The sequence below is a fragment of the Sciurus carolinensis genome, chromosome 4 (assembly GCF_902686445.1).
Source record: "Sciurus carolinensis chromosome 4, mSciCar1.2, whole genome shotgun sequence".
Lineage (NCBI taxonomy): Eukaryota > Metazoa > Chordata > Mammalia > Rodentia > Sciuridae > Sciurus > Sciurus carolinensis.
Window position 1 is genome coordinate 165,961,225 of NC_062216.1, and position 12,588 is coordinate 165,973,812.

Genomic DNA, 12,588 nt, shown 5'->3' on the forward strand with positions numbered 1-12,588 from the left:
GGGCGCAGCTTGGGCCTGAGGCTTGGGTATGAGTCACCCCATACTTGGTGACTGGCTCAAGAAGACCGTGGGCAGGTCATGTGGTGTCCCCTGGCCTCCACTTCCTTTTCTGCAAAATGCTGTTTTTCCTTACAGGGTTGCAGTGGTTCAATAAGAACGAGGAAGCTTTTGAAAGGGTGGAATGTAGGTAAACTATGAGCAATTTATGATTTTCTCTGTTGGTGACTAAGATGAAGAGCAGGCAGAGTGCCCAGGAGGGAGGTGACCGCTTGCCTTCTGGAAGGGTGTCCAGGGCCATCCATTCCTGCTGATCCTGTTCTGGGCCAAGTTCCACTGGCCAGTCACAGGATCTGTGTCCCAGGGGGTTCAGCCCCCATGGCCGTCAGGCTGTGAAACTGCTCTCCAGGGTGGGCACAGTTGGTGGACGGCTGTACCAGAGGGATCAGGCCACCTGTTCCTCCTCTCTGTCCTGCAGAGGAGGTGGGGTGGCAGTCGGAGGGGTGGGCATGGGGTGGGCAGGGAGGTCAGCAGACCTGGGTCTGCGGCTGGCTCTCGGTGGGACAGGATGCGTGCTTCCCCTCTCTGGTCTCAGTCCAGCGGGGTTGGACGAGGGCGTCTCTAGGGCCCTGTTCATCAGATGGCCCCGTGGCCCCAGGTCAGTCCTCCAGGCCACCTGAGCTCCAGGGCTGTGACAGCACGGGAGGGAGGACCCTAGTTCTGGGCACCGGGTTACGCTCTTTGTGTGCGCTGTCCCATCTGGGGTTTGAGCTGTCGCAATGGGATAGAATCACAGGTGTGCCGGGTGGGAGGAGCTTTCTGGAGGGTCGGGCTTTGTACCCCTCTTTGCTTCTGCTCTGCTGGATGTGGCGAAAATGGATGGGTAGCAACAACTCTGTGTGTGTGTGTGTGTGTGTGTGTGTGTGTGTGAGAGAGAGAGAGAGAGAGAGGGAGGGAGGGAGGGAGGACAGGGATGGAGAGAGAAAGAGAAGAAAAGAAAAAAGGAGGAGAGAGGGAGGAGAGAGGGAGAAAGGCCTCAAAGAAGGAAGGGGAGGCCGAGGGTGGATGACGGGAAGGAAGTGAGGTCGGGCGGTCCTGGGGCTGGGCCGCGGCTCCTGTAGAGGGCTTGCTTAGTACGTGTGAGGCCCTGGGTTTCATCACCAGCACCACAAAAACCAAAAGGAAGAACAGTGGTCACCAGGGCGTGGGCTCGGGTGTGGACTGCTGGGGTGGCGCCCTGGCCTCCCGCTGGCTGTGTGGCCTCAGTGCCTCACCTTTCCCATCTGCATAATAGGGACACAGGTCACCTGTACTCAGAGGGCAGCTGTGAGGATGAGGTCAGGCTACGTCTCGGGCGTCGGGTTGGGCGCAGGGTCAGGGGTCCAGCAGGCCTGTGTGGCTGCGGTGTGTGTGGAAAGCGGCTGGCTTTGGTGGCGGATGCTCTCCCGTTCCCTGCCGTCTGTGACGCAGGCTCAGGAGGGAGCCGCCCGACACCCTTCCCCCACCCGGCGACCCGGTTCCTGGGCCTGTTTCCCCTCTGCTGTTTGGAGGTCAAGAGCACGGCCAGCTCCCGGGGCTGCTGTGGGGAGGAATAGGTGACAGCGGAGCCCCGAGGAGCCCGGGAGCTGTCCCTTTGCAGGACAGCAGAGCATGGTGTGGCTGTTCCCGCTGGCTGTGGGCCTGAGGCTGGTGTGTGTTAAAGTGCAGGTTTCTGCTCGTTCCTGCATCAGCAGAGCCGCCAAGGCCAGCACGTAAACAAACAGGCCAGGCCGCGTGGAAGTCGCCGGACGGGGCGGAAGGCGGTGCCCTCTGGGGAGGTTCTGCCCCGTTCTGGGGCTGGGCCGCAGCCTCCTCACAGGGACGCGGTAACGGCTGTGGCCACGCTGCCTGCCGTGGCTTCTGGAGGGGCTGTCTCTCAGAGTCCCCTCGCAGACCGTCTAGAAGGGGCCAAGGGCTGGCGCGGTGGACACGAGCAGGGAAACGGGCGGGGTCCTGCTCCTGGAAAGTGTCCCGGCCGGGCACATCGTTTTCCCTTTCTGAGCCTCAGTTTTTTCTCATCTGTGAAATGGGGCCATGGGGCTGGGTGGCCCTAGGGGGGTCTCTAAGGCCAACAGCGAGAAGCTGGGATGTCACTGTCCTTCTCAAACTCTGGCAGGTGAGGCCTTGGGGACTTCCCTTGGCTGCTCCTGGGCGGCTGGGAGTTTTCAAAGTGCTGTTCATGGAGTCCTGTGACCTCTGCAGAGCCACCAGGACAGGGCGCCTGGAACTCAGCCCCTTTATTCTAAGTCCCGAGCTGGGACCTTGGACCTTGGCTTCCCCACATGTCCTACGCTCAGGCCCCTCCAAGCCCCTGATGCCTGGTGGGACTGGCAGAGGCGGGGACAGAAGGGGGAGGGGAGGGGACATTCTCCAAGGGCTGGAGGGCCACTTTGGCCCAGCTTGAGACCCGATACTCACTGCTGCCCTCATTCTGAGAGGGAGCGGACCCTCTGGGGTCCCCAGGAGGGCAGCACCTTGCTTATTCACTCGGCCAACTCCCCTGGCCTGAGCTGGGGACCGCCCTGTGCTGGACGGGGTTGGGGGAGGACACTCTATTTGCGGAGTGTCCTCGAGCTGTTCACGGTCCAGTGGGGAGAAGAGTCCGTAACAGAGAGCAAGATGAAACAGGGGGGCAGAGCGGCCACCTCCCGCGTACCCAGCCTTGCCCTACATTCCCGGCCTCCGAGAGGGCAGCTCTGTCCTCTCGGCCCAGCCTGCGTCCTGGACAGCCTCTCGCTTTCCTCTGGCTGTTAGTGACCCTGCTGCTCCTCCTCCTGAGACATCCCAGCTCTGACCCCTGCCCGCGTGTCCTGCACGGCCCCTGCGCCGCCTCTGCCCCCTTGGCCTGTCAGGTCTGCTCAGAGGCCATGAGGACCTGCCGCCCCATCCTGGTGCCTCCCGCCCGCTCTCTGCCCCGCGGGCTCCTTGCTGCATTAACGCGCAGCGCCAGGCAGCCACAATGGCCGAGGCACCAGAGCTGGCATGCCCCGTGCTCTGAGGAGCTCTTTCCCTCCACCTCGCTCCGTCCTCGTGACCTGGAGGACGCCAGGGATCGTCACCCCCCTGTCAGGACACAGAGGCCGGGCCCCTTAACTAGGAGGTGGCAGGCTGGATTCGAGTCCCTGCGGCGTGTGCCAAGCGTGCCACCGTCCTCCTGCCCCCCACCGTGGCCGGGCTCGTAGGTTCACCCCCAGGACCCCCCTGGCAGGCAGCAGCTGCCACGCTGCTTCCTCTGTCCCTCACAGGAGTCTCTGGTGGCCTCTGGGGAATGCCCGTTGCGTTGGTTGCCTGTTCCTGTTCTCAGGTGGTCTGAGTCCCTGGGAAGGGGTGTCTCTGGGGTGCCTGGGGTGGCGGGGAGAGGCTGTGCCCGGGTCCCCCCTCCCTCTGCCTTCTGCTCACTTCTTTTTCTGGAGAAAACGTGACCCGAGCGTGTGACCCGCAGGCGGAGCCTGGGCCGTGGCTCTAGGGTGTGTGGTCTGTGGACACTGGTCCCCTCCCAGGCCGAGCGAAGCCCCACACCCAGCCCTCCAGCTGCTGAGCGGGGGTGGGGGGCCGAGCCCATGCTGCCCCTCTGCGCTGCGCATGGGTTGGGTCTGGAGTGTCCCCAAGGGCTGGTGTGTTGCAGTCTGGTCTCTGGTTGGTGGTGACCTTGGGAGGCGGAGCCTGGAGGTCAGAGGGGTGCTGGGCAGGTGCCCTGGAGGCGTGTACTTGTCCCTGCCCTCCCCCGCTGCCCAGCGCCCTGAGGACAGCTTTCCTCTCCCACAGGATCCCGCCACATGCCCGCCTCACCCCGAGCCCCCGGTGATGGGGCCAGGCCACCACGGAGCGAACCTCTTACACCATGAGCCAAAATAAACCTTTCCTCCTTTAGGTTGATTTTCTCAGGCATTTTGTCACAGAGATGGAAAGTTGCCCAACACAAATGGCCACAAGGCAGTGGATCCACGGGTCTAGCATGCAGTAGGTGCTTAATACATGGCTGTGGAAAGGAACCAAATTCCTCTGAACCTTCTTCCCTCACTCCAAATCACATTAGGACAGTTAAGAAATATTGACTCGCTTCTCCTGGCAAAAGCCACACACAACATAAGGGAACCCGCGTGCACACGCCCAGACGCGAGAAAACAGCTCGGACAGACAGACGCACGGCAGGCAGGGACAGAAGGCACAACGCGGCACAGACTCGCAGAGACACCGACGTGAAGGCACACCTGGGTCCCCCCGCCTCCGGTCTTCACCATGTTTGTTTCTTAATCCTTGGTGAATGAGGGAGGGCAGGGGCCATGACGGGCACAGCCCCTCGTGGGACAGTGGTGTGGTCACTGTCCCTTACTGGGTGAGCCACAGCAGATGGAGACCCACACCAGCTACACCTTGGTTGGGCTCCGGTGTCAGGGACCCAGGGTGGCGACCAGGGATCCTGTGGCTGCTCTCCCCAGCAGACGACCCTACATGGGACTCCTCGCTCAGGGGACAGGGAGGGAGCGCACTCATCCGCTCCTCCGTCAGGTACTAGCTGGCCGCTCCCCTCCAGACCCTCCAGCAAGCGGCCCCTTTCTTCGCCACCCTGGGAGCTCCACTCGACTCCCGTCCAGTGGTGCCCGGGCACGCTCTGTCCTGCCGCCTGCCCCACCCCCCCAGCCCTGGGGGCCGAGGAGCGCAGGTCATCGGGCACCTCACTCGTAGGCCTGCCTGCTCTCCATCTCTGGGGCCTCCCATCTTCCTGGCCTCTAAGCCTTGGCGTCCTGGGGCTCAGTGTGCGACTTCCTCTGTTCTCCCTGCGCCACTTCCTTGGCAGCCCGTCATGTCTCTGGCTTTAAATGTCACCCGTGTGCCGACAACGCATGAGCCTGGATCTCCGGCCAGGACCTCCCCGTGAGCCTCTGACCTCAAGCCTGCACCGAGCCCCTGATGCCTCCCCGGATGTCCCTGGTCAGCTCTGGCTTGAGGTGGCCTGCCCGTGGCTCCAGTCTCCACCTGACGCACCCAGGGGCGGTGCCTGGAGCCCTCCTGACTCCTCCCCCACAGAGGCCCACACAGGGTTCCGGGGGCATTCCCAGCACCCGGCCCGCTCCCCTCCGTGCTGCTGCCCCCAGGCCCACACTTGCAGTGTCTCGGGTCTGGCTTATCGCCACCTCTGCTTCCACCTCTATCCTACTCCAGCCTCTTCTGGACACAGCAACCAGTGTCCTGTTCAAATGCGATGGTGTCCTTCCTCGGAACCCCTGATTCCTGGTTACTGCCTGCAGGGCCCAGGGCCTCTCAGCACTGGCTCTTCTTCCTCCTTCACCTGGGAAGCGCTTCCTCACTTCACTCTTGTCCTAGGGCCTCCGTCCTGTCCCTCCACTATTTCAGGCCTGCGTCCACCCCTGGAGCTTTGCACCCGTTGTTCCTTTTGCCTGGAACATTCTGCCCCCGAATCCACCTGGCTCACTCCCCACGGCCTTCGGATCTTGGCTCAAGCGCCCTCCACCCCACTCCCTCTCTGAACTCTACCCTTCTCGCAGTCTAACATGCTGTCCGATTAACTCGGGCCTTTCATTCTTTGTAGGCTGACATGTCGCGAGGACAGGTCTTTGTTTTGTCTGTGACCATATCCTCAGCCCCCAGAAGGGGGCCTGGCACCCTGGAGGCCACGTCACAGGGAATGTGCTAGTGTAGACCCCACGATTTCATCAGAAGTTCAAGGCCCTGGGTCTGCAGTCCTGGCCTGGCCGGCCTTGTCCATTTGTTTTGTGCTGTTTTTAATCATACACTGGTCTTGGGCTTAGGAACACCCTGGCCGCCAGCAACAGGGGCCCAGGCATGTCACACCCCTGCTTTTCAGGAAGAAATAATGCAGGATATGTTAGGGGAACGTGGGAGACGGGCCAGCTCCCCATAGATGCTCTGCATGGATTGGGCCCTGCTCTCCGGGAGGCAGAAGGTGGGCTATGGCTGCTCCCCCTTCCTGAACCCCACAACTTTGTGCACAGCCGGGGAATTGGGCACTTTGGGGAGCACGTCTTCTGAGGAATCTCCCGGCTGTCCCCCACCTGCCTGCCCTGCCTGCCCTGCTTCACTCCGCCAGAGCATCCAGCGCCACCTGCGGCGGTTTTATGTTTTCCGCCCCTCGCATTGAGCGTGCACTTGATCTACTTCGGGGCTCCTCCGTTCCCAGCCTCCAGAACAGTGCCTGGTGCAGGGTCCGGGCTCACTGAGCGTGTGGCGGACGGATGGATGAACAGATGCCTGGGAATTCCCGGGAAACTTGAAATTTTGTTTTTGAAACTACGTTCTGCTTCCAGTGGGCTTTTAGAGCTAAGGCCAGACGCAGTGGGCAGGGCGGGAGGAGCAGGCACGCAGGCCCTGTGCCCGGCCCTGCCTTCTCTCTCTCACGATGAGGCATCTGGTGGGTGATGTCCCATTTTTCCAGCCAGGGAGTCGAGGCTCAGAGAAGCAAAGGTGCCAGCAGCTGCGGCTAGCTCGCAGTTGACCGTGGCTCTCCTCGGACTTCCCCCTCCCTCTCCAGCACCAGGAAGCTGGGCCCGAGGCGCCGAGGACAAGACCCTTAGTGGGGTCCCAGGAGCCACGGCGTGTTTGGCGAGGCCCCATGCCCATGCTGCACACCTCAGGCCTGGGGCCATTTCAGAGGGTGCTGGCCCCCGGGCACTGGGGGCAGGTCGCCCTTGAGGCTGTGCCCCGAGCTTGCGGCAGGAGCTCCATCCACCTTTCTGAGCCCACCCTCCCAGCCTGCTGCCCCTCGGTCTGAGGCAGAGCTGCGGGAGGACAGGTCCTCTCGGTTGAAATCCTTCCCACTGTCCTGGGTCCCTGCCTTCCTGGCCCCTGTCCTCACAGTCCTCTACTGTCCCCTGGAACCCAAAGCACTGCCCTCTGCCAGCAGTTCCTTGCCTACGACGCACCCTGACCGCCGGCCACCCCTGCTCCTGCCAGCTCTGCCAGGCCTCACCATTGCCCTGGCCAGCCCTGCCTGGTCCATGCCGCCTTTGCCTCTCGCTTGGACCACCAGCTGCCCCCCAGCCTCCCTGCGGCTCGGTCGCTTTTATCACCCCTCCTCCATGGCGGCCACGCTGCGTCGTCAGCCCCACCACACTGACTTCGTCCCCAGCCGGAGGGCCTGGGCTGTGCTCCAGCCAGCCCGCCTCCTCTCTGACCCCAGACGGTTCAGGGGGTTCACCCTGACAATGGTGTCAGCACACGGTGACTACTTGCTGAACAGCTCATGAGTGGGTGAATGAATGAGCGATCCTTTTGGGGTCTAATCTCAGCTCTGGTGCCATCTTTTTAGGGAACCTTTTTAGAATGACCTCTTCCAGGAGGGTAGGGGGAAGGCTCTCTCCAATCCCTGCGTGAAGCATAATTAGGTCCATGGGTCTGTTTCCAGAAGGCCTGTCCCCAGGGGCAGTGGCTGCCTCTCATGGCGTCCCACTGGGCAGGTGGACCGTGTGACTGGATTTGACACACCTGACCGCAGGCTGACTCGGCCCCGCCCACTGGCCCCACCCACCTCCAGGATCAGCCCCACCTACCTTCTTGGGCCAAGCCCCGCCCACCTTGGGAGCCCTCTGCCTAACTGCTGGGCCCTCAGCTTTCTTCTGCTGGAAGCCCCTGTTACCCGCATTGTTTGTGTGGCATTTGACCTTGACTTACTCATTCACCCAAGCAGTTACTTCCTTGCTCAGCCAAGTGCTTTATCGGGCCTCAGTTCCCTGCTGGGCTCTGTGCTGGGTGCTTGGTGGACAGTAATCGGATTGGGCAGAACTCTGCCTCCCAGAAGTTCAGAGTCTTAGTGGGTGATGAGCGTGAGCCAGCAAAGCTGCAGCCAGGTGTGGGAGGGAGTCATCGCAGGGGAGGCCCACAGCGGGGCTTCCAAATCAGAGTGCGGGTGGGGACGGGGCGGGCCAGGAGTCTCCCAGAAAAACCATGCCTGTCTTCCAGCTTCTTTTGCCAACCTGGTTAGAGCTTCGGAGAATGGTAGGAATGAGTGTCTTTCGGTTTTAAAAAAATCATTGTTGCCGTGGGCGCGGTGGCTCACGCCTGCAATCCCAGTGACCGGGTGAGGCTGAGGCAGGAAGATTGCAAGTTCAAAGCCAGCCTTAGCAATTTAGGGAAGACACTAAGCAGCTTGGCCCTGTCTCAAAATGGAAAATTAAAAGGACTGGGGGTAGGGTTCAGTGGTTAAGTGCCCCTGGGTTCAATCCCTGGCACCTCCCCACCCACCAGTAAAAAACTTGTTGTCCAGTCCAGCACCAGCATCTCAGGGGAGCAAACTGTCAACTGCAGACTGCTGCCCATCTTTGTAAATAAAGTCGGCTGGAACACGCCATACTCATTTGCTTCCGTGTGGCCTGTGGCTGCTTTTGCAGGGTTGAATAATCGACGGAGACTGTATTACTTGAAAAGCCAAACATATTTGCTCTGTGGTCCTTTATAGAAAGTGTGCTGACCCCCGTTATAAATACTCGAGAAGTCTTGTTGGGTTGAGTCTAATCAGATTTGGGGATCCTGGGTAGCTAGTGAGCCTTGTGTGCAGACACCCGGCTGAACCAAACTCGAAGCTCTCCTCTCTTGAACCCTAAGGAACCTGAGGCACAGAGCTGGCAGGAATGGCCAGGAAGAATCCTGTATCTTTCTTTCTCTTTTAACAAAAAAGCATTTATTGAGCACCTACTAGATTCCAGGGTTGGTTCTAAGGGAGGCAATGAAGGGGACAGATATCCTGCCCCAAGGTGCTTCCTGGTAGATAGTGTCACAGGTTACTGTGCTCTACCAGGTGAGGCTGGGCCCTGCAGTGTGGCTCTGGCCCTGGTCCACCTGGACACCAGGCCTTGTCTCTGCTGGGCTCTGTCTCCTGGTTGAGCTGTCTCTGAGGATCCTCCCTGTTGGCTCTGCTCTTCCTGGGGACAGGGGCTGTCTTTTTTTGTCCACCTCAGTCTCCCCATCACTGAGCACTGGTCTGGCATACAGCAGGTGCTTAATCCACGATTACTGCACCACCGGCTTCCTGTGCTCAGATCAGGCTTGGCAAGAGCTCCAGATATGTAACAGGTAATGACAACCAAGTGGCCCTTTGGGGACTTCCATTTAAGAACACTGTCTTGAGGGGAATTCAGGAGAGGAAGCGGCGAGTGTGGTGTGAGATTTTTTTTTTCCCTCTTAAATAAAATCCATGATGAATCTCAGGGTGTTCCCTTCCCCACTCTCCCCAGCTTCCCGGCTGTCTGGGAGAGTTCGCCAATGAAACCTGATTCCAGGCTGACCTGTGAGCCGGGCCTGATGCGAGGAGTAATTATTAAAAGAGACGGGCGATCCATAGAATAAAATGCCTCCTACATTTTTCATAAAAGTGATCCAAGGGTGACGGGCACCGCTCCGCTGTGGGGGAGGGGAGGAGGAGAGGCTGGGAGGCAGAGGCGCGTCCTCCGGGGAGGACACCAAAGCTCAGAGCTGGTGTGAGAGCCGCCAGCTCTGCTGTCCCAGGCCTCAAGGACTCTCAGCTCCTCTCCGGGAAATCCCTTTCTCAGGGAACCGGCAGCCTTGTTAGTTTTAGCTGATGCTTGAAGCTGTGGAGGCCCCTTGGGGCCTCAAAATGCTTTCTCTTGATAATATGTCTCAGGTGGATTTAAGATCACAGCTGTTACATCAGGATTTAACTTTGATTTGACTTGCGGGGGAAGAAAAAAAAATCTCTCTCTCATTTTGTAGAAATTCCAATCTGGCACTGTCTGGTTTCTGTATTCAGCTATGCAAGAAATATTTACTGAATTCTTAATGTGTGCCATGTGATAGGCTGGGACTATGAAGAAGGGAGGGTCCCTCTTCCAGAGGAGCTGGGGGATTGTGACTCACTTAAAGGGCCTTCCAGCATGCTAAAGCGCTTGCTCTGGGAACCCCTGGGGAAGACCCAGAGGAACTTCCTGGAGAGGGTGATATTTCATTGAGACCTGGAGTTTGAGTAGGAGTTTGCCCGACAAAGAAGGGTGTCGTGGGCCCAGGGAACAGCATGTGCGAAATTCTGCCCTCCTAAAAGGAGGAAAGGAGCCAGGCGCAGATCACTTTTTGCTCTCTGCTGTCAGCAGGCCTCTCGAGAGGCCTGGGCTTTGGCTCTCTGAAGGCTCAAAGCACAGGACCCACCACCTGGAGGGAGATTAAAAAATTGTGTGACTCACGGAGGAAATATTCTGCTGTGTCAGCTTCGTAATCTGCGTCCTCGGGGAAGTGATCGATCTGCTTGCACAGGCCTTTGAAGTTCCCTGCAAAACAAGGCGAAGGATCGCGTGAGACGCGGAGCGTGGGGCCCCTCCTGCCCCTCCTGACTTCTCGGTCTTCTGAAGCTCACCCCAGCCTCCCCCTCGCCCCAGAGGAAAGTACTGCTTTGTCTTTTTGGACATCTGCCTGGCGGATCAAAACACCCACCCGCCGCACGGCGGAGAGGATCTGAAGCTAAGACTTCAAAACTCTGTCTTGCGTCCCTGGTCCCTGTGAGCACGCGGCTTCTGAGGATTAGCTGGAGGTTGGCAGGGGTGGGGGCTTGATTCTGGGCTGGGGACTGTGCTGAGGAGGCTGCTGGATGCTTTGTGGCCTGACTCGGTGTCCCAGCTCGGCGGGGAGTCGGCCTGCATGTGACAAAGCCGCAGACGGCTCTCCAAAGGCTGAGCCCAGAATGCAGCGGACGACATTCCCGTGGCCCTTCACAGGATCTGCAAGCACACTCCCATCTGTAATCATGGGACATTCTCCTTGGGCCCCAGCAGCTCTAAGGTGTCCCAGGGGCTGAGGCCCCACAGGGGGCTGGGCTCTCCCTGATCTTCTAAACCACAGCTCATGGCTCCACCATCGGCCTGTGAAGAGGGATACTGTCACTCCATTTTACAGAGGAAGAGACAGAGGCTCAGGGAGGCTACCTGATCTGAATAAGTACTTGTGGCTAGGAAAAGCTGCAATCAGGGTCCAAACTAAGGTCTTTCAACTCCAAATATTTCCACCGTGATTGCTGAGCACTTGAGAACCTGCCCAGGGCCAATCTCCAAGGAGAGGCCCCAGCGGGGCCTCATCAGGGTTCACTGAGTGAATCAGCAAACCATGGAAGCAACCTTCATACAAATCAATGACTAGAATCCAATTTATAATCACCAGAGTTTCAGCCTCAGGACAGCGGGGGCTTTGGTCTGCTGCATGCATGTGGTCTCTCAGCATCAACAGGGGCCACTAATGCCTGTTAATGTCCTCTGAATGAGAAAAGAATGGACCCCGCTGGGGTGGATGGCCAGGGCCAGATGCAAGCTCTGTGGTCCAACTGCCTGGTCCAGCCCAGCTTCCTTGACCTGACTGTCCTCTTGCCCGAGGGTGCACATGGGGCTCAGAACAGCGCCTGGGGCGTTTAGTCTGTCCCTGGGGACACCGTGAGAGAGTAACAAATCTTAACTGCTCAGCCACTGACGAGGGTCTCCTGTGACAGGAGCCAGCTTCCCTAATTAGCACAGTCCTCAGAACCCATTAGCAGTTCACTTTCTCAGTGTCCTTGAGATTTCATGTCTGACTAGGTGGGTGTAGGTTTTCCTGTGTGCCATGGATCTCATTTAAAAGAATTTTAAGACGTTAGTACCTAGACGAGTAGATAGTCTCCATACAGCGTGAACGTTCCTAATCCAAAAAGCCAAAATCCCAAATACTCCAAAAGCCAAAACTTCCTGAGTACCCACGTGACAGCCTGAGTGGAAACTCCACACCTGGGGTCAAGGCCAAAGCACTGGCCGCGGGAGACATTGCACGTACACAGTGACCTTCAGGTTCTGTGTGTGTGGTGCAGACACCAGGCCCCAGGTCCTGTCCCCAAGGGATCTCATTATGCAAATGCAAATATCCCCACATCTGAAGGAGTCTGAAATCCAAATCACTTCTGGTGCCAAGTGTCTCGGTAGGGGACATTCGGCCTGCACTTTAAATATGGTGTGCAGGCACGCTCGCGCTTCAGACGGGAGGAGCCGCCTTTGAGGAATTTCTAGTTCTCAGCATGTGCCACATGTCGCAGAGAAGACCCCCGGGACCCCATTCACACGTGGGCTGTCCCTGTACCAAATTCACCATCTTTTCTGACTTCAAGAAGAAACAGTTCCCCAGAGCATGCTGGGACTTGCGGTCACTCTACTGAAGTCTCGTGGGGTCTGAAAGGACCCCAGGGACCAGTCTCTTGTGTAAGCACTTGGGGCGGTCCATCCTCCTGCACACCTGCTCCTGGCCTGCTGCACCCCTCTGCCCTTGGCATCTGGGGTGCGGGCAGGCGGCCGCCACCCCGGCTCCTCCTCCCTCTTGCCACGGCCCCTGCTGCCCTCCTCTAGGAGGGAAGTCTTCCCACCAGCTGTTAAGGGATAAAAAATTCCCGATCACAAAGCTGCATAGTTGGAAAGCACTTTGCAAAGCACTTTCATTTTCTTTCGACTCAGGCTGACAAATCTCTCGTCAGCACCAGCGCGGAGTCGCGCAGCAGGCAGAGCACCAGCAAACGGGGCACAGAGTTCGGGATCCGAGGGCTGGAAGGTGGCGCCCGCTGCC

General features: G+C 58.9%; 1 protein-coding gene across 2 annotated transcripts in view; it reads right to left on the reverse strand.

The window, feature by feature from the left end:
• Positions 1-12,588, reverse strand: part of Cacng2 (calcium voltage-gated channel auxiliary subunit gamma 2) — a 104,685-nt gene that overhangs the window by 9,965 nt on the left and 82,132 nt on the right. For both annotated transcript variants that reach the window (XM_047548490.1, XM_047548489.1), the window contains one exon: positions 10,206-10,289. In XM_047548490.1, the coding sequence (XP_047404446.1) occupies positions 10,206-10,289 (84 nt within the window). The remainder of the gene's footprint in view (positions 1-10,205; positions 10,290-12,588) is intronic.